We start from the raw sequence: 21,559 nt of genomic DNA, 5'->3' as shown, positions 1-21,559 counted from the left end.
CCCCCAGGTGCCCTCTTAATACTATATTTGTAATCTGTAATTAGGAATGTGTGGGTCATAGGTAAGATAATGGCAAATTATTTTTTCAAATTCTTTGGACCAGGTAATACTCCTAGTAACAGTATATAAAAATCTCCTGTTGTTTTTCATTTTTTCCTACATTAGGTGTTACATTTTTAAAGTTTTTGCAGCTCTAATGGGCACAAATTGTTATTTTATAGTGATCTTTTGCTTTTCCCCACTTCTCTAGAAATTCACTCTTAAGCATAACTTACAAAGACCATGGTAATTTGGCATATGCTTATCTCTTCAACCTCATTCATTCACATATTTAATAAATAATATGGAAGCACCTCCTGAGTGTCAGCTACTGTGCTTTTTTTTTTTTAACACTTAATTTGAAAAAAAAAATTGGTACAGATGGGTGCCTGGCTGGCTCAGTTGGTAGAGCATGTGGCTTTTCATCTTGTGACCATGAGTTCGAGCCCCATGTTGGGTGTAGAGATTACTTAAAAAAAAAAACAAAACTGGTGCAGAACATTATCCATGAACATCCTTTGTTCTAAAGATTTTATTTATTTGTCAGAGAGAGAGTCCCTGCTTAGCAGGGAGTCTGACGCAGCACTCGATTCCAGGACCTCGGGATTTTGACCTGAGGTGCAGACAGATGCTTAACCGACTGAGCTACCCAGGCATCCCTATGAACATCCTTCATGCTAGAGGAGAATTCAAAGTGGGGAATTCCCATTCAGTGGGGTTGCATGGGCAAACAGCACAGATGAGATTCCTCCTGGTAAAGAGCTTACACACCCTAGTGGGGAGATAGACGTAAGTAGACACCCAGACCATAAATGTAATTACAGATTATGAGGAGTACACCAAAGGAAATTAATCAGGTAATGAGAAAGACTAACTGAAGGTAGTCTTAGTAAACAAATGAGATAAATTAAATATTCTTAGAGAAACAGAGTGTTGCGAGAGAGAGTAACAGGTCTTTACAAAGGTGGTCAGGGAGGTGTCTCTGAGAAGATGTCAGAAAGGTGAAATTTAGCCAATGTATGGAGGTTGAGGCAAAGAGCTTTCNTGTTGCGAGAGAGAGTAACAGGTCTTTACAAAGGTGGTCATGGAGGTGTCTCTGAGAAGATGTCAGAAAGGTGAAATTTAGCCAATGTATGGAGGTTGAGGCAAAGAGCTTTCCAAGCAGAGGAAACAACTGTGAGAGGCNCCAAGCAGAGGAAACAATTGTGAGAGGCCGGTGTGGCAGAAGCATAGGAGATGAATAGGGAGAATGATGTCAGTGGGAAGGTGGACTGGTTGCAGCCAGTTCACATAGGTCCTTGTAACCAGTGTAGAATTTATTCCGAGGACAATTGGAATCCATTGAAGGGTTTTAAGTAGGGGAGTGATTCCCAAATTATGCTTTCAAAAGATAACTTATTCATCCATTCGGATTTCGTTGTTGTTGTAGTTACTCTAAGTTAACCTATTTATTATAGGCTAGTGATGTTTCAAATGGTGGAGCTTCTACTGGTCTCTGAATTCCTTTTGTCCACTGATGGCCGACTTCACTGTGATGGCAGAAGTGGTGGTGTAGGTCCAGGCACCTCTGGCTACTATTTTCATGTAGGAACCATAGTGCCAGATGCCCACAGCTCATCTTTTCATCTTAGTTTTGCCATAGAAGGAGCATGTGTACTTGGTGTGCTGGCTTTTTAAATTTTTCTCCACCGTTTTCATGAGGGAGACTCCATAATGGGTGCTGTATTTACCGATGATTCTGACCTTTATGGCGTCTAACCACGTCACTAGGGTCTAAGTTCAGAGAGCCATTCATTTGGATTTTGTTGAACAAAAAAACCCAAAGTAACAGTGGCAAATTGATGCTCGAAAGTCAGTTTTTTTCTCTCTGGTAAAAGAAGTCCATGGGAAGACCATTCCTGGCTGGTGTGGCACTGTCATGATTACTGGTGATCTAAGGCTCTTTTTGTCTTCCTGTTCTGCCGTCCTCAGGACTGGGCTTCCATGGTGCAGCTGGCGCTGCTGTAACCACATTCATATTCCAGGTAGAGGAGAGAGGAAGGGAAGAAAGACAAGAGGGATGCAGCTTCCAGCCATGTCAGCTTCAGGATGTGACATTTCTGTCAACATCTTATTGGCCAGAATTTAGTCACATGTAGCTACTCAGGAAGCCAGGAGGTTCAGTCTTTTAATTGGGTCCCCTGCCTCTTGGAATAGAATCAGCTTCCCTTTACTTAGGAAGAAAGGATGTGGCATAAGCACCCATAGTACTCTGGCTCTGTGGAGAGCGTTGTTTGTGGGGCAAGAGTAGAAGCAGAGAAACAAGTCAGGAAGGTAGAAGACTGTGGCATAGACTAAGGTAGGAGCTGTAGCAGTGGAGGGATGTGGGCAGATGTGAGATACATTTTGAGGTACAGTCCACAAAACTTGCCGATGGGTTGGCTATGAGGAGTGAAGGAAAGAGAAGAATTGATCAGCTTGATGAACAGATGGAGGTGTCATTTATGAGGTGGGGACGACTTGGGAGGAGACATTTGGGAGTGATTGAAGAAAGTTGTTTGTGAGATACCTGTTGGACTTCTGAGAGGAGAAATCTGGGGAGGCAGTGGAGTCTGGAGCTCATTTTGTCACTTGTCCCGTATGTCCCCCTACCCCACCCTGTCCTGCCCTTGGGAACCATTTGCTGTTCTTCAGATGTGCCATATTTTCTTTTGTGTCTGCATCTTTGCACATACTGCTCTCTCCTGCCTGGAGCATTTAGATTTGCCTTCCCCCCCCTCACAAGCTGCTCATCCATCCCTCCATACTTGTCTCAGGCTCCCTTGCTTCTGGAAAGCCTTCCTGGTTCCTTGAGGCAGTCTGGGCATGAAGGGCGTGTCTGATGTGAATTATAATTTATAGTTTATTAGACTGGCAGCTCATCAGCTGGCACATCTTAGCCCAAGTTCTACATTCATAATCACGTTTTCTTGACTTTCCTAGGTAGCTTTACTGCTCCTTCTCCTTCATTTCTTATGAGAATCTTCATGGAATGTTTGTATGTGTTGCAATCTTTTGAATTTTTTTTTTTTTTAAGAATTTATTTATTTATTTATTTGACAGAGAGAGACAGCCAGCGAGAGAGGGAACACAAGCAGGGGGAATGGGAGAGGAAGAAGCAGGCTCCAGCGGAGCAGGGAGCCTGATGCGGGCCTCGATCCCAGGACCCGGGATCACGCCCTGAGCCAAAGGCAGACGGTTAACGTCTGAGCCACCCAGGCACCCCCTTTTGAATGTTTTAATCCTCTACTCTAAGCTCCTAGAGGGCAAGGACAAGATCATCTCTTCATGGCTTATGATGTCAGGGATGAAACTTGCTTTTAGAAGTCCCATGTCACAATTAAAAATCTTCCATCGGGGGCGCCTGAGTGGCACAGCGGTTAAGCGTCTGCCTTCGGCTTAGGGCGTGATCCTGGCGTTATGGGATCGAGCCCCACATCAGGCTCCTCTGCTATGAGCCTGCTTCTTCCTCTCCCACTCCCCCTGCTTGTGTTCCCTCTCTTGCTGGCTGTCTCTATCTCTGTCGAATAAATAAATAAAATCTTAAAAAAATAAATCTTCCTGTGTGTGTGTGTGTGTGTGTGAGATAAAAAACATGTAAGGTATATTGTCTTAACCATTTTATTTTGTTTTATTTATTTTTTTTAAGATTTTGTTTTTAAGTAATCTGTACACCTAGTGTGGGGCTTGAACTTACAACCCTGAGATCAAAAGTTGCATTCTGGGGGCGCCTGGGTGGCACAGCGGTTAAGCGTCTGCCTTCGGCTCAGGGTGTGATCCCGGCATTATGGGATCGAGCCCCACATCAGGCTCCTCCACTATGAGCCTGCTTCTTCCTCTCCCACTCCCCCTGCTTGTGTTCCCTCTCTCGCTGGCTGTCTCTATCTGTCAAATAAATAAATAAAATCTTTAAAAAAAAAAAAAAGTCGCATTCTGGGACGCCTGGGTGGCTCAGTTTGGTTAAGTGTCTGCCTTTGGCTCAGGTCATCATCCCAGGGTCCTGGGATTGAGTCCCTCATTGGGCTCCTTGCTCCTGCTTCTCCCTCTGCCTGCTGCTCCCCCTGCTTGTGTGCTCACTCTCTCTCTCTCTCTCTGACAAATAAATAAATAAAATCTTAAAAAAAAAAAAAGTCGTATGCTCTACTCACTGAGCCAGCCAGGTTCCCCTACCCTGTCTTAACTTTTTATTTTATTTTATTTTATTTTATTTTATTTATTTTATTTTTATTTTTAGAGAGGATGAGAGTGGCGGGGGGTGGGGCAGAGGGAGAAGAAGAGAGAGAATCTCAAGCAAAGCTCCATGCCCAGTGCAGAGTCCACCGCAGGGCTGGATCTCACAACCCTGAGATCAGGATCTGAGCCGAAATCAAGAGAGTCAGACACATAACTGACTGAGCCACCCAGGCACCCCTGTCTTAACCATCTTAAAGTGCACAGTTCAGTAGTGTTGAGTACATTTACATTTGCATTGTTGTGGAATGGATCTCTGGAACTTTTTCATCTTGCACAAGTGAAAATCCATACATCATTGCTTTTTAATGCAGCTACATTTTTGTATATTTCAGGTGGTGTTCCGTTCTACGTCGGCTATGGTTTACATATTTATTCAGATGAGCTGTGAAATGTGGGATTTCGATATTTATGGTACTGTTCCTAAGTGCTGGTTGTAGCGCCACTGGGTAGACATTTCTGGTTTCTCCCAAGTTGGTTTCATTTTACAGTAAGCTATTGACATTCTCTAAAAATGTGTCCTGAGAGCTTTACGAATCATCAAATGCCAAAATAAAGAAATTGAAAGTAAATATTTTACACATATATATTTATACGGTGAATTCCATGAAATGCTATAAATATTAATGGAAAATCTGACTTCTCAGATCTTTAATTGTTCTGCAATTACAGGTTGAAAAGTCATAAAATCACTCTATGGCTAGGAACCAACACTTTCTTTGACATCATTCATTTCTCTTCCTGTCACTCATAGAAATCTCCATGTTTGTCTCATTTTATTAGAGTTATTTTGTAATGAGTAGAGGGCAGTAAAGCTGCTATGAGGTGTGGCTACTGTGTCCATCACACCAGCCCTATCGTACATATATTTCAAATTCGTGTTTACCAAAATTACAAACTAATTTCCTTTTAAAATTTTTAAAATTTAAATTGAATTAATTAACATATAGTGTGTTATTAGTTTCAGAGGTAGGGTTCAGTGATTTATCAGTCTTATATAACACCCAGTGCTCATTATATCACATGCCCTCTTTTTGTCCATCACCCTGTTACCCCATCCCCCACCCCCCTCCCCTCCAGCAACCCTCAGTTTGTTTCCTGTGATTAAGAGTCTCTATGGTTTCTCTCCTTCTCTGGTTTTCTCTTGTTTATTTTTCCCTCCCTTCCCCTATGATCCTCTGTTTTGTTTCTTAAATTCCACATATGAGTGAGATCATATAATTGTCTTTCGCTGATTGTCTTATTTTACATAGCATAATACACTCTAGTTTCATCCATATCTATAAACTAACTTTTGTTATGGGTCATCAAAGTCACTCAAGAACAGTAGGAACTGCAAGTAATAATTCAATGAATGCCGAGGGTCATCTTCTAACCAACTTTAAGCATCATTGTGAGAATACTCATATTTAGAAGTTAGATGGTCCTCTCATTCTGAAGGTAACATTGCATTTTTCAGTCATCAAAGCATTTTCAATTTGGCTTTTACCTTAGAGCCACGGCTTCTTACTGAGTGAGGCAAGTATTAAATTTGGCTCGATAGAAAGTCTAGATTGAAACTACTTTTATACATCCGGCTTTTATGATTTTGTTTTAAGATATAGTAGAACCCACCTTGTCTTTGGTCCCATTCCTGCTACTTTACTGAGAGAAGATACTGTAAACAAGAAATAAAGACAATCTTTACCATCTTCTCATTGTTGCTTTTCAGGGGATCTGTATTTCGAGAAAGCTGTGAATGGTTTCCTTGCTGATCTCTTTACCAAGTGGAAGGTATGTTTCTTATGCACTAAATCGCATTGCATAAACATTACTATTGCAGATTTTAGAAATACACCATTTCTATTAAGCTGCCTTTAATTAAATATCTTACCGAAAGCCTAAATTGATAAAACTCTGGATTTACAGTACTTTGACCACCTCAACATGATAAAGGCCATTTGTGAGAAAACCACAGCTGACATCAGACTCAATGGTGAAAGTCTGAAAACTTTCCCCTTTAAGATTTAGGAACATGGTTAGGTTCTTCACCTGCCTTCACTGCTGGTATTCAGTGTTGTACTAGAAGTTCTAGCCATAGCAACTAGGCAAGAAAAAGAAACAGAACGCACCCATATTGGAAAAGAAGAAGTAAAACTATCTCTATTCGCAGATGAACTCTTATATGTAGAAAATCCTAAAAAATCCACAAAACTATTAGAACTAATAAATGGATTCAGCAAAGTTCAGGGTACAAAATCAACACACACCATTGTTTGTGTTTTATCAACAGTTTGAACTGGAAATTTAAAAACATAGAGTTAAATTTTAAAATGAGAATTGAATTAAATTGAAAAACAATTCCATTTACAAGCACATCAGGGAGAATCAGATACTTTAGAGTAATTTATCCAAGGAGGTGCACAATTTGTGAACTAAAATCTATAAAACTTGCTGAAGTAGATTAACAAAGATCTAAATAAATGAAAAACAATCCATGATCATAGATTGAGAGACTTAATATTGTTAAAGTGGAAATACTATTCAAACTATAGTTCAGTCCCTATCAAAATTCCAATGGCCTTTTTCTTTGCAGAAACGGAAAAGCTGATTCTAAAATTTATGTGCAATTGCAAGGGATCCTGCATAGCCAAAACAACCTTGAGAAAGAACAACAGTTGGAAGACCCTTACTTCCTAATTTCAAAACTTACTACAAAGCTGAAGTAGTCAAAACAGCGTGATACTGGCATAAAGATAGATAATATAAGTCAATGGAATAGAATTGAGAGTACAGAAATCAATCCATACGCTTGTGGTCAGTTGATTTTAGACAAGGATGTGAAGTCCATTCAATGAGGGAAAGAATAGTCTCTTCAACGAATGGTTCTGAGCCAAATATCCATATGCAAAAGAATGAATTTGGACTCTCAGTACACATCCATATCGAAAATTAACTTCAGGTGGGGCACCTGGGTGTCTCAGTTGGTTAAGCGTCTGACTCGTGATTTTGGCTCAGATCACAATCTCAGAGTTGTGAGATCAAGCCCTGCTTCAGGCCTCCTGCTCAGCAGGGAGTCTGCCTCTCTCCCTCTCCCTCTGCCCCTCCCCGCACTCGAGTGCGCGCTCTCTCTCTCTCTCTCTCTTAAAAAAAAAAAAAATTAAATCTTTAAAAAGAATTAACTCGAGGTGGATCAAAGACCTAAATAAGAGAGCTATTTGAGGTCACATTATGTAGTGGAAAAGAGCATGGAGTTTGGATAAAAACAGACTGGGTTTAAAATTATGGTTCTACTCTGATTTGATTTTTTATCATAGGGAAGTAGTCAGTCTCCTGGGCCTTTATTCTCTTTTCTGCAAAATGGAGCTAATAATAGTTCCTGCCTCACAAGGTGTTTTAAAGCATCTGTACATAGTAAGGTCTCAGTAGGATCCTGGTGTCAATTGAATCTAAGTCCTATCTTCCTCAGCAATACAGGAACAATATCTTTCAGCTTTGAAGGGTACAGAAGTAGAAATGCAATGCTTGTCCCTGGAGAACTTACAGATCTGCTGGGGAGCTTGCATCTCTGTATTTGAAACAATAGCAAACCGCATGTTTTAGGGGTTGGAACTTTATTTACTTTTGAATTTGGGCCTGAAAGGCTGAGGAAGGTTTGGATGGTTGGAAAGGAAGATGGAGAGGGTATGTCAGATGAACAGTTCAAGCAAAAGGATGTAAATGGGCGTGAGAGTGGGGTGTGGTCTAGGCAACTTCACAGAGGATTTATGTGGGGAATAATTAAATAATGGGATGGATTTGAAGGATAGGGTTGCATCAAGCCAGGCAGTTTTGGACTTGACAGGAAGTGTGGGAGCTATTAAAGATTCTCAAGCAACAGGTCAGTATGATCAAAGCCAGGGAGAATTTGAGGAAAGAAGAGTCCAGTGGCCAGGAGCAATTTGATGAAGGGACACACTGGAATTAAGCAGACCCGCCAGGAGGCTTCTGTAGTCATGTGGCTTAACTGTGATCGGGCCTTGGTGTCTGCCTGAGTATGGTGCCTGAAGTTTGGGGTGAACTGAATAATGGTTACCTTGGACCACATAATGACCATTTCAGTTATTGGGTCTGTGAAAACCTTCATTTCAAGTCTGGTTCAGTTGTCTCTTAGATGTCCCCTAACCCAAGATTCTATAAGTGGATATATGATTAGATGTAGGGGCAGGACTTGGCATAGGCCCAGTCATTAGTTTACAGGACTTCATTCTTAGGATTTGTCTATTTTTTTAAATCAAGAACTTGGTTTTATTATTATCATCATTATTTTTTGAAGATTTTATTTATTTATTTGACAGAGAGAGATAGCATGCACAAGCAGAGGGAGTGGGAGAGGGAGAAGCAGGCTCCCCGCCGAGCAGGAAGCCTGATGCGGGGCTCAATCCCAGGACCCTGGGATCATGACCTGAGCTGAAGGCAGATGCTTAACGGACTGAGCCACCCAGGCGCCCAAGAACTTGGTTTTATTTTTTTATTTTATTTTATTTTTTTTAGAAGATTTTATTTATTCATTTGAGAGAGAGAAAATCACAAGCAGGGAAAGAGACAGAGGGAGAAGCCGGCTCCCTGCTGAGCCAGGAGTCTGATGTGGGGCTCGATCCCAGGACCCAGAGATCATGACATGAGCTAAAGGCAGACACTTAACCGACAGAGCCATGTAGGCACCCAAGAACTTCGTTTTAAAGCAGGAGCTTGAAAATGAATTAAAATAACTTTCTGTAACCACTCTGTATTGATTTAATGATGTTTGGTGAAGGTTGTTTATTCTTTATTCCTCCTGTCTAATAACTTAAAGTTAGCACTGTGGACAGCAGGATTGAGCATGGGAGGTCATGAATTCATTTCAGAGCTCAAAATGTAGTGGTGGTGGGAGTAATAATAGTTAGTAGTCCTAGTTAACATTTATTGAGTGTTTTTGACATACCAGGTATCTTGTTAAGTGTTTTGTCCACATTATCTCACTAACTCTTACCCCTATTATACAGGTAGGGAAAGTACAGCTTAAAGAGGTTGGGTAACTTGCCTATGATCAACAGCATGTAAAAGCAGAATGAGGATTCTAACCCGGTGCCTTCCATTCACCCAGACCTAGCCTGAGATCATAACCTCTGCGATGTCCTGTCTGTATTATTATAATCCCAGGCCATGTCACCTGTCATATGTTATCCCCGTCATCACATGAGTTAAGAGGCTCATATGCCCACACCAACCCATTTTAAGGCATTTTTTTCTGTATATCACTTATACCAAAATCAGATAAATCTGGTGTTGAGTTTGGAGCATTGGGCGTCCAATAAGTTCGTTGGTGGCTAATGAAGATCTGCTCTTTCCTAGCACTCTGCTCTTGGTGCTATGGCTTGTATTTAGGAATTTCTGTTCACTTGAGATATATCCATGGGGGAACATAAAGTGGCAGGTAACGTACATCATGTTGTATATATACCCTATATATATAGGGTGAATGCTGAATTATGTGGTCAGTGAGTATGGTGGATTAGAGATGGGTCACTGTGAGCTTTCATCCTCGAAGATCTGAAAGGAATTGAAACAGCCTGCTGGCTCACTGGTGCAAGCCAAATTTCATGCCATCTGTAAACACCTTATTTCCGGAACGTTGATCTCCAGACTCCGTGGAAATGTTTATTCTCACTAGTCCCCATTCCAATCCAAAGGTACTTCATTGCCTTGGCTTTGACTCCTGCATCTTGAGTAGCTCCCAAGCCTCATTTTTTTTTTTTTTAAGATTTTATTTATTTATTCGACAGAGACAGCCAGGGAGAGAGGGAACACAAGCAGGGGGAGTGGGAGAGGAAGAAGCAGGCTCATAGTGGAAGAGCCTGATGTGGGGCTCGATCCCATAATGCCAGGATCACGCCCTGAGCCGAAGGCAGACGCTTAACCACTGTGCCACCCAGGCGCCCCTCCCAAGCCTCATTTTTATGACAGTGGTAGGATGTAGGGATGTGTTTGATTCTCACATCCACCACCATGGGTTTTCTTATTGTTTCCTAAACTACCGTTCTGAAGAAATTTTAAAAACACCGTGAAGCAGGTACAAATACCACGATCCTTTGACACTGGGCTAATCTAGTTCATGCCAGATGGAGAGCTAGGAGATAGTGACCCATACTTATTGATGATTTGCTGTCTTTAAAGCACTTTTTGCATTCCTGGGACTACAGGTGACTTGCCCAAGGTCACGTAGTGGTAAATATCAGAGCCAGGACTCAATCCAGATCTCACTACAACAGTGCTGTGTTCACTGCGTTATGCAATCTGTAGTTATGTGACATCATCCAATACAGTGTGCTGCCACTGATCCTCCTAAAATTGAGAATATTATGTTAATGCAGGTTCCTTCATCGTCAAGTGAATGAAATAAATGTTCCTTTTTCTCTACTCATTCCTAGGAGAAGAACTGTAGTCATGAAGTGACAGTGGTCCTATTTTCTAGAACTTTCTATGATGCAAAATCTCTTGGTGAGTAAGTCTTTCTCCTGTAGTTCTTTTTTTTGTTAAGTTTGCCACCCATTCCTTACACCTCTTTCCCTTTGCAATGCTCATCTTTCCTACTTTTTCTGTTATGAGCCCAGGGTAAAATGGAAAATCACACAGTCCATTAGTAGATTCAAGAGGTCTATGGGCTGTGATTCATCTTAAAGCCAACTTCATAGATAAGTTTATTCATCGTTTATTTATTCGTTCATTTATTTTGGTGATGCAAATTTTCAACCCAGAAGAGGGAGCAGAGAAACTGAATTTCTCTTCTCACTCTGATCTGCTGTGTTGTTTCTTTTTTTCAGATGAATTTCCTGAAATAAACCGAGCCTCAATTCGACAGGATCACAAGGGACGGTACTATGAAGACTTTTATAAGTATGTTTGAGTGCTTTGCTATGCCTTTTTTTTTTTTTTAAGATTTTGTTTATTTATTTGAGATAAAAAGAGCACGAGCAGGGGTAGAGGGTGAGGGAGAAGCAGGTTCCCTACTGAGCAGGGAGCCCGGTGCAGGCCTTGATCCCAGGACCCCAGGATCATGACCTGAGCCGAAGGCACATGCTTAACCGACTGAGCCACCCAGGCACCCTCTATGCCTTTTTTGTTTGTTTTTTTTGTTGTTTCTTTCCTAACTTAAAAAACAGTTAACCTTTTCATTTTGGAATAATTCTGGGTTTAGAGAGAAATTGCAAAGATAGCCCAGAGAGAGAGTTCCCATATACCCTTTACCCAGTTTCCCCTGTTAACATTTCATAACCAAGATACATTTGTTAAAACTGTGAGATTAGCCCTGGTATGTTGCTGTTAACTAAATTTCAGATGGTTTTCAGATTTCATCAGTTTTTCCACTTTCTGTTCCAGGACCCAATCCAGGATACCACATTGCATTTAGACTTTACAAACTTTGTGCTGTGAAAAATTTCAAACTCCCAGAAAAGAAGACTAGATAGTATAATGAATTCACATACCCAACACTTAGATTTAACAGTTATTATTATACCATATTTGCTTCATGTGTTTGTTTCTTTGCTTTGCTTCTTCTTTTTTTTTTTTTTTTGGCTAGATGTAGAGTAAATTATAGGTATTGTGACATTTTTGTTCTTCTATATATCTAAAAAAATAAGGGCGTTTTACATATAACCACAATATCATGGTCACATTGAACAAAGCTAATTCTATAATATCCAATATCTAGTATATATTCAGATTTCATTAATTGTCTCTGAAATAACTTATGTTTGATTTGCTTGTTAAGTCTAAATCTAAAGCAGTTTCTTTAGATTTCCCTTCTTTTTTGTCTCCAAATATTTGATGTGTTGAAGAGTCTTGAGTTGTACTGGGCTTCCCCAACTTTCATGTGCATATGAACCACGACCCCTGGGGATCATGCTGATAACAGTGGGTTCAGGAGTCCTGGGGTGGGCCTGAGATTCTGCTTGTCTAGCTAGCTCCTTTGCTTGCACGGGTTGGTCTTTGTATCCCTTTTTGAGTAGGAAGGCTATGGAAGACCCCTTCTGGACTTTTCATATTGCAACCTTATGGTGGTGTTTGTTTATTTTCTGTAAACCAGAGGCTCCAACTGGGATAATTTTGCTGCCCCCTCTACTTACCTAGGACATTTGTCACTGTCTAGAGATTTTTTTTTTTTAAATTATCAAAATGGTGTGGGGGAGGTAGGAGGGGAAGGTTATATAACTGCTCTCCCCTGCATAGAGGCCAGGGATGCTGCTAAGCATCGTACAGTGTGCATAGGACAGCCTGGACCAGAGAGCCACTTAGCCCAGGATACCAGTTGTGCTGAGGTTGAGAAGCCCTCCCTAAAGACTTGATTGGATTTAGGTTGGACCTTTTAGTAACTTATCTCATTGCTGATGCCCTGTACTTCTCTTTCTCTCTCTTTTTTTTTAAAGATTTTATTTAGGGGCACCTGGGTGGCTCAGTCATTGGGTGTCTGCCTTTGGCTCAGGGCGTGATCCCAGAGTCCTGGGATCAGGCCCCGCGTCAGGCTCCTCCACTGGGAGACTGCTTCTTCCTCTCCCACTCCCCCTGCTTGTGTTCCCTCTCTCTCTGGCTGTCTCTCTCTCTGTCAAATAAAATCTTAAAAAAAAAAAAATAAAGATTTTATTTATTTATTTGACAGAGAGAGTGAGAGAGGGAACACAAGCTGGGGGAATGGGAGCAGGAGAAGCAGGCTTCCCGCTGAGCAAGGAGCCCAATGTGGGGCTCCATCCCAGGACCCTGGGATCATGACCTGAGCCAAAGGCAGACGCTTAACGACTGAGCCACCCGGGCGCCCCTGCCCTATACTTCTCATTGCCTCACTGCAGGATGCAGATCAGTCCAGATTTCCTGACAGTGTCACTGAATAAGGGGATGCTTTGTGAGATGATGGAAGCATAGCAGATAAGGTCAGATGGGATTGCTCAATGGCCTGGAGCTGAAGGCCCTTGATCTTTTAAATTCTCAGATCCTTGGAGAAGATTATCACATGACTATTGACACTTCAGGTCAAGTAGATCTCAAGGCTTTAGAAAGCTTTTTGCTTTGTAGGTTTTAAATGGATTGTTTTATTCTTGCCTGAGGTATCAAGATGTTTTTTTAAAAGATTTTATTTATTTATCTGACACACAGAGAGAGAGCACAAGCAGAGGGAGCAGCAGGCAGAGGGAGAGGGAGAAGCAGGCCCCCCGCCAAGCAGAGAGCCCAATGCCGGGCTGATCCCAGGACCCTGGTTTCATGACCCGAGCCAAAGGCAGATGCTCAACCGACTGAGCCACCCAGGTGCCCCCAAAAATTTGTGTTTAAATAAAAAGCAACTCCTTTGATGCGAAGCACATTTCCTCACCTTTACTACACTTGTTAAAACCCTTAGAGACTGCTTCTCTCAAACACATTACTCTGTTATTGGTTCAGTCTTTCTGCCTCAGACTATTTCCTTCTGTAACTGAGAGGAGGAACCCTTTGCTGGTTTCCCTTACTACCTCAGACTGGGAAATCAATGTCTCTCTGTTTTGCAGAAACAGTTTACTATGTAGGTTTAGTTGTTGTCTCAGATGACCAGTCTTCTCCCCATCACCAACCTAGAGCCTTAAACATATCTCTTTCTAGCTAGTTCTTTCCTAAGTCCCAAGCCAGCACCAAATGCCAATTTGTAGAGGATTTTCCCCTTCTTCTCAACTTTGTCATAGCATTCCTTAAGAAAAAAATCTTTTTTCTTTTATAATTATATATATATATGTAAATATATATATATTTAAATTGTGATTGTGGATAAGCCCCAAAGAGTGATAGAAGTTATGGAAACTTTCTACGCAGCTTTTTTGGCAACGTTTTTAAATTTTTATTTCAAAAAATTTTTAATTATGAGAAAGTTGAAGGAGGAATATAATGAATATCTGTATACTTTTCACCAAATTTACTAATTATTAACATTTAATAGACACATGATTATACTTCATTATCTATCTCCTAAGAGCAAGGACATTGTAAAAGAATGTCAGATTTTGCCAGTTGTCCTGATATTCCTTCTTGAGATGTTTTTCCTGATCCAGATTTCTTTCTAGAATCATGTATCATTTTTAGCTTCGATAATCTTTTGTTTGTTTTTACAATATGTTATTGTGAAAATTTTCGAACACAGAGACAAGTTGGATGAATTGTATGGTGAAAACTCATACACCTACCACCTGGGTTCCGTAATTAACATTTCGCTATACTGTTGACTCTTGAACAACATGGGTTTGAACTGCATGGGTCCACTTAAACGTGGATTTTTTCAATAGATAAAATACAATACTCTAAAGGTATTTTCCTTATGATTTTCTTTCTTTCTTTCTTTTCTTTTAAGATTTGTTTATTTGAGAGAGAGAGAGAGTATGCATGAATGCGAGCAAGGAGAAGGGCAGAGGGAGAGAGAGGGGGAGAATCTCCAGCAGACTCCCTTCTTAGCACAAAGCCGGACTCAGGGCTCTATCCCACAACCCTGAGATCATGACCTGACCTGAAATCAAGAGTCAGGTCAACTGACTGAGCCACCCAGGTGCCACTCCTTATGATTTTCTTAATAATGCTTTCTTTTGTCCAGCTTATTTATTATAAGACTATAGCATAAAATACCTATAACATACAAAGTACGTTAATGGACTATATATGTTATCGGTAAGGCTCCTGGTCAACAGTGGGCTGTTAGTTAAGTTTTTGGGGAGTTCATGTATACGCAGATTTTCAGTTGCATAGGGCAGGGGCGTCAGTGCCTCTAACCCCCATGTTGTTCAAGGGTCAATTGTATTTCCTTTATCACTTACCAGATTACCTTTTTATATCATTTAAGAAATAATGCATCTTCATGGTAGAAATTTTTTTAAAAATTTTTTTATTATGTTATGTTAGTCACCATACAGTACATCCTTAGTTTTTGATGTAGTGTTATGATTCATTGTTTGCATATAACACCCGGTGCTCCATGCAATACGTGCCCTCCTTAATACCCATCACTGTCCAAGCCCAATCCCCTAACCCCCTCCCCTCTGAAATCCTCAGTTTGTTTCCCAGAGTCCATAGTCTCTCGTGGTTCATTCCCCCTTCTGTTTACCCCCTCTTCATTCTTCCCTTCCTTCTCCTACCAATCTCCCTGCTATTCCTTATGTTCCATAAATGAGTAAAAACATGATAATTGTCTTTCTCTGCTTGACTTATTTCACTTAGCATAATCTCCTCCAGTCCCATCCATGTTGCTGCAAATGTTGGGTAATCGTTCTTTTTGATGGCTGAGTTATATTCCATTGTATATATGGGCCACATCTTCTTTATCCATTTGTCTGTTGAAGAGCATCTTGGCTCCTTCCACAGTTTAGCTATTGTGGACAATGCTGCCATGAACATTGGGGTGCATATGGCCCTTCTCTTCACTGCGTCTGTATCTTTGGGGTAAATACCCAGTAGTGCAATTGCTGGATCATAGGGTAGCTCTATTTTTAACTTTTTGAGGGACCTTCACGCTGTTTTCCAAAGTGGCTGTACCAACTTGCATTCCCACATGATAGAAATTTTGAAAAATTTATAGAAGAGCATAAGATAGAAAATAAGAGTGATGACCCTTGGCTCTTTGGGCAACTTATCTTTGATAAAGCAGGAAAAAACATCCAGTGGAAAAAAGACAGTCTCTTCAATAAATGGTGCTGGGAAAATTGGACAGCTACATGCAAAAGAATGAAACTTGACTAGTCTCTCACACCATACACAAAAATAAACTCCAAATGGATGAAAGACCTCGATGTGGGACGGGAATCCATCAAGATTCTAGAGGAGAGCATAGGCAGCAACCTCTACAACATTGGCCAAAGCAACCTTTTTCATGACACATCTCCAAAGGCAAGAGAAACAAAAGATAAAATGAACTTATGGGACTTCATCAAGATAAAAAGCTTCTGCACAGCCAAGGATACAGTCAAAAAAACTAAGAGGCAGCCCACGGATTGGGAGAATATATTTGCAAATGACACTACAGATAAAAGACTGGTATCCAAGATCTACAAAGAACTTCTCAAACTCAATACACGAGAAACAAATAAACAAATCATAAAATGGGCAGAAGATATGAACAGACACTTTTCCAATGAAGACATACAAATGGCTAACAGACACATGAAAAAATGTTCAAAATCATTAGCCATCAGGGAAATTCAAATCAAAACCACACTGAGATACCACCTTACGCCAGTTAGAATGGCAAAGATAGACAAGGCAAGAAACAACAATTGTTGGAGAGGATGTGGAGAAAGGGGATCCCTCCTACATTGTTGGTGGGAATGCAAGTTGGCACAGCTACTCTGGGAAACAGTGTGGAGGTCCCTTAAAAAGTTAAAAATTGAGCTACCCTATGACCCAGCCATTGCACTACTGGGTGTTTACCCCAAAGATACAGACGTAGTAAAGAGAAGGGCCATATGCACCCCAATGTTCATAGCTGCATTGTCCACAATAGCCAAATCATGGAAGGAGCCGAGATGCCCTTCAACAGATGACTGGATTAAGAAGTTGTGGTCCATATATACAATGGAATATTACTCAGCTATCAGAAAGAACGAATTCTCAACATTTGCTGCAACATGGACGGCACTGGAGGAGATAATGCTAAGTGAAATAAGTCAAGCAGAGAAAGACAACTATCATATGATTTCTCTCATCTATGGAACATAAGAACTAGGATGATCTGTAGGGGAAGAAAGGGATAAAGAAAGGGGGGGTAATCAGAAGGGGGAATGAAACATGAGAGACAATGGACTATGAGAAACAAACTGAGGGCCTCAGAGGGGAGGGGGGTGGGGGAATGGGATAGACCGGTGATGGGTAGTAAGGAGGGCACGTATTGCATGGTGCAACTGGGTGTTATACGCAACTAATGAATCATCGAACTTTACATCGGAAACTGGGGATGTACTGTATGGTGGCTAACATAATCTAATAAAAAATCATAAAGAAAAGAAAAGAAAAGAGTGGCTCCACTCTCCTATCGAGATGGTAATAAGATGATAATAGTTATCATTTGTATTCTGGATTTACTATGTATGGGACACTCACTGTTCTAAGCACTTAAGTATCTTGATTTCATTTAAATATCATAGCATTCCTTGTGATGGTTACTGTTATCCCATTTTACAGATATAGAAACTTGGACACAGATTAGTAACTTATCCAAAGTCCATGGAGGATTAAGTGATGAAGTATGCGCTTGACTCAAATAGTCTGGTTCAGAGTCTGTGCTTTTGACCACTGTATTCTTCAACCCCATATGATCATACTTTAAATTATTTGTTGATCTTCTTGTGGGTCCTGTATCCCTGTGGCAATTTCATGAAAGTAATGGGCCATTTCTTCCCCGAACATCACCATTTATCCCTTCATGCTGTTAAATTCTTGGTACCACTTCAGTGATTCCTGGAACCTTTTTATTTTATTTTTTTTAAGATTTTATTTTTAAGTAAAATCTCTACATGCAACACGGGGCTTGAACTCACGACCCTGACATCAAGAGTTGCATGCTTTTCGGATTGAACTGGCAGGCACCCCTGATTCCTGGAACCTGAGAACCTTTTTTGGCTTAAGAATATATGAAGTTATTTCTACATAATGAATATGAATGAGTATGAATTCATTTGTGTATAATTGTGGACATACTAAAACATTGTAGAAAGCATGAATGAGTTACAAATGTAGATTTACATATGTATAGGACTATATCATTAATATATTAAAAATTTTCTCACATCATTAAAAAGTTAACCCCAACATTTTTTAGATCAAAAGAAGCTTTGGTTGTGTTTTGTTACTATAAAAACAATATAGGTTTATTTTAGGAAAATCACAAAGTATAGTTGAGTACAGGGTAATAAAATACAAAATACCCTCAATTCCGCTTCCCAGATGCAGTCATCATCACTTGGGTGCATCAAACCCTATTCTCTGTTTATAGAGAAAAAAGTAGTTTTCACAGAGATGTGGTCACAGACTCCCATGCTTTTTTTACATGATGTTTTAAACCAGCATTTTCCATTTACTATATCACAAATGCCGTTCCATATCAAATACTCTGTTTACACAGCATCATTTTTATTGCTATGTAGACATTTCATTTGATTGCTGTTATTGAACACTGAAGTGGTTTTCAACTTTTCACTATTGTCAAAGTTCTGCCAGTGAATGGTCTTGCAGTCTTTAAGCATAACCTTAGTTATAACCTTAGCATAACTGTGTAACTTTAGTTATAACCTTATAACTTAGCATAAACTTAAGCATAAACTTAGGATGAGTTCCTAGAAATAGAGTTATTGGGTCAAAGATATTCTAGATCTGTTAAGGCTTTTCATCTGTATAGCCAAATTGCCCTGCAAAACTACTGAAGTAAAAAAATCCTGTTTTCCCAGTAGTCATGTTATTTCTCTGTCCTTGCCAACACTGAATACTACTTTCTTTTTTTGACTCATTCCCAGTTAGAATAGAAAAAAAGTTAACTCACTGAGTCATAATAGTCATTTCTTTCATTATCAAGAGTAAATGTTTTCTCATGCTTATTGGCCTTTGCGTTTCTCTTTTGTGAATTGTATATTCATCTTCTTAGCTAATTTTTTCATCTTTTTTGTTTTTTGTCTTATCCCGAGTGACTTTGCAATCTAAAGGGAAGTACTTTTAATACTATGGTATGTTTCTGTAGATCTTTTTCTGTTTGGCCCATTTTATTTTATTTTTTTTTAAGATTTATTTATTTTTTTTTAAGTAATCTCTGCACCCAGTGTGGGACTTAAACCTACAGCCCTGAGATCAAGAGTTGCATGCTCCACCAACTGAGCCAGCCAGGAGCCCCTGTTTAGCCCATTTTAAAATTGGATGATTTTTTTTTTGGCTTGCTTTGTTTTTAATAAAATCAAATATACTCTGGTGAGAATAGCATTGTGAACCTTCATTACTCATATTAGACAGTTACAAAGAGGATAGCATTTTTGATAGCTATATATCTGTTGTAGTCTGAAATTTTATCATTAATTAATTCCTTATTGTTAGATAGTTAATCTTTTTCTCATTTTAAAAAAAGATTTATTTCAAGGTGAGAGAGAGAGGGAACAAGCAAGAGGGGCAGAGGGAGAGCAAATCTCAAGCAGACTCCATGCTGAGTGCAGGGTCTAATGCGGGGCTTGATCTCACGACCCTGAGATCATGCATGACCTGAGCCGAAACCAAGAGTTGGACACCTTATCAACTGTGCCACCCAGGCACCCCAGTCTTTTTCTAATTTTTAAATTGATCTATGGCCACCGTGATAGCAGATATATAGTTATGCATTCCTGAATGTTTCTTGCATTTTTTTAAAATTAAGACTTTAATTTTTTTAGAGCAGTTTTGGGTTCCTAGCAAAATTGAGAGAAGGTACAGGGATTTCCCATACACCCTGTCTACTCTCACCCGTATAATGCCCTTCTCATCATTATCAACATCCTTTACCAGAGTGATGCCTTTGTTACAGTTAATGAATCTACACAGATATACCATAATCACTGAAAATCCATAGTTTACTTAGGATTCACTCTTGGTATTGTACACTCTGTGGGCTTGGACAAATATTTAATGGCATGTCTCCATCATTACAGTATCTTACAGAGTATTTTTACTACCCTAAAAATCTTCATGTTCCCCTTGTTCATCCCTTCCCCCAAACCCCCAGCCCCTGGCAACCACTGATCTTTTTAGAGTCTGTCCGGTTTTGCCTTTTCCAGAAAGTCATGTAGTTGGAATCATGCAGTATGTAACCTTTTGAGGTTGGCTTCTTTCACTTAGTAATGGGCATTTAAGGTTCCTTCATGTCTTGTCATGGCTCAACAGCTCATTTCTTTTTAGCGCTCAATAGTATTCCATTGTCTGCATATACCACAGTTTGTCCATTCATCTACTGATGGACATCTTGGCTGCTTTCACGTTTTGGCAATTATAAATAAGGCTTCTATAAACATCCATGTATAGGTTTTTGTGTGGACCTAAGTTTTCACCTCCTTTGGGCAAATACCAAAGAGTACGATTGCTAGATCATATGATAGGAGTATGTTTAGTATCATAAGAAACTACCAAACTGTCTTTTCCAAAGTGGCTGCGTTATTTTGCATGCCCACCAGCAATGAGTGAAAGTTTCTATTGCTCCACATCTTCACCAACATTTGGTGTTGTCAGTGTTCTGGATTTTGGCCACTCTAATGAGTGTATAGTGGTCCCTCATTGTTGTTTTAATTTGCATTTCCCCATCTGACATGATGTGGAGCATCTTTTCATATATTATTTGCCATGTGTGTATCTTCTGTGGTGAGGTGTCTGTTTAGGCGTTCTGCCCATTTTTAAATTGGGTTGTTCGTTTTCTTATTGTTGAGTTTTAAGAGTTCTTTGTATATTTTGGATGACAGTTCTTTATCAAATGTGTCTTTTGCCAGCATTTTCTTCTAGTCTATGGCTTGTCCTCTCATTCTCTTAACATTGTCTTTTCCAGAGCAGAAGTTTTAAAATTTTAATAAGGTCTAGCTTATCAGTTTTTTTCTTTCATGGATTGTGGCTTTGGTGTTGAATCTAAAAAGTCATCATCCTACCCAGGGTTATCTAGGTTTTGTGCTGTGTTATCTTTTAGGAGTTTTATAATTTTACTTTTTATATTTAGGTCTATGATCTATTTGGAGTTAGTTCAGTTTTTTCTGCCAAAACCCAGGATCGAACCATATTTTTGAGTTAATTTTTATGAAGAGTGCAAAGTCTGTCTAGCTGCTGCTGCTGCTGCTTCTGTTTCTTTTTCTTCTCTTTTTTTTTTGCGTGTGGGTGTCCAGTTGTTCCAGCACCATTTGTTGAAAAGAATATCTTTGTTACGTTGTGTTATCTTTGCTTCTTTGTCAAAGATCTGTTGATGTATTTTGGGGATTCTATTTCTGGGTCGTTTATTCTCTTCCATTAATCTGTTTCTCTACTCTTTTACCAATGCCACACTGTCTTGATTCCTGTAGCTTCTTGAAGTTGGTTGGTGTTAGTCCTCCAACTTTGTTCTTCTCCTTCAGCATTGGGTTGGCTATTCTGGGTCCTGTGTGTTTCTTTTTCTTCCTTTTTTCTTTTCTTTTCTTTTTAAGATTTTATTTATTTATTTTAGAGAGATGAAGAGAACGGGGGGGAGGGTTGGGATAAGGGCAGAGGAAGAGAGAGAGAGAGAGTCTTTTTTTTTTTAATTTTTTTTTATTAT

General features: G+C 39.8%; 1 protein-coding gene across 12 annotated transcripts in view; it reads left to right on the top strand.

Moving 5' to 3' along the window:
• DEPDC5 (DEP domain containing 5, GATOR1 subcomplex subunit) overlaps nt 1-21,559 on the top strand; it is a 137,412-nt gene that overhangs the window by 16,929 nt on the left and 98,924 nt on the right. For all 12 annotated transcript variants that reach the window (XM_019795621.2, XM_034638843.1, XM_034638844.1 and 9 more), the window contains exons 9-12: nt 4,623-4,701; nt 5,999-6,060; nt 10,716-10,785; nt 11,109-11,181. In XM_019795621.2, the coding sequence (XP_019651180.1) occupies nt 4,623-4,701; nt 5,999-6,060; nt 10,716-10,785; nt 11,109-11,181 (284 nt within the window). The remainder of the gene's footprint in view (nt 1-4,622; nt 4,702-5,998; nt 6,061-10,715; nt 10,786-11,108; nt 11,182-21,559) is intronic.

The sequence above is a fragment of the Ailuropoda melanoleuca genome, chromosome 12 (genome assembly GCF_002007445.2).
Source record: "Ailuropoda melanoleuca isolate Jingjing chromosome 12, ASM200744v2, whole genome shotgun sequence".
Taxonomy (NCBI): domain Eukaryota; kingdom Metazoa; phylum Chordata; class Mammalia; order Carnivora; family Ursidae; genus Ailuropoda; species Ailuropoda melanoleuca.
The sequence above is the reverse complement of the archived record's forward strand: the minus strand, read 5'-3'. Positions and strand labels throughout refer to the sequence as shown.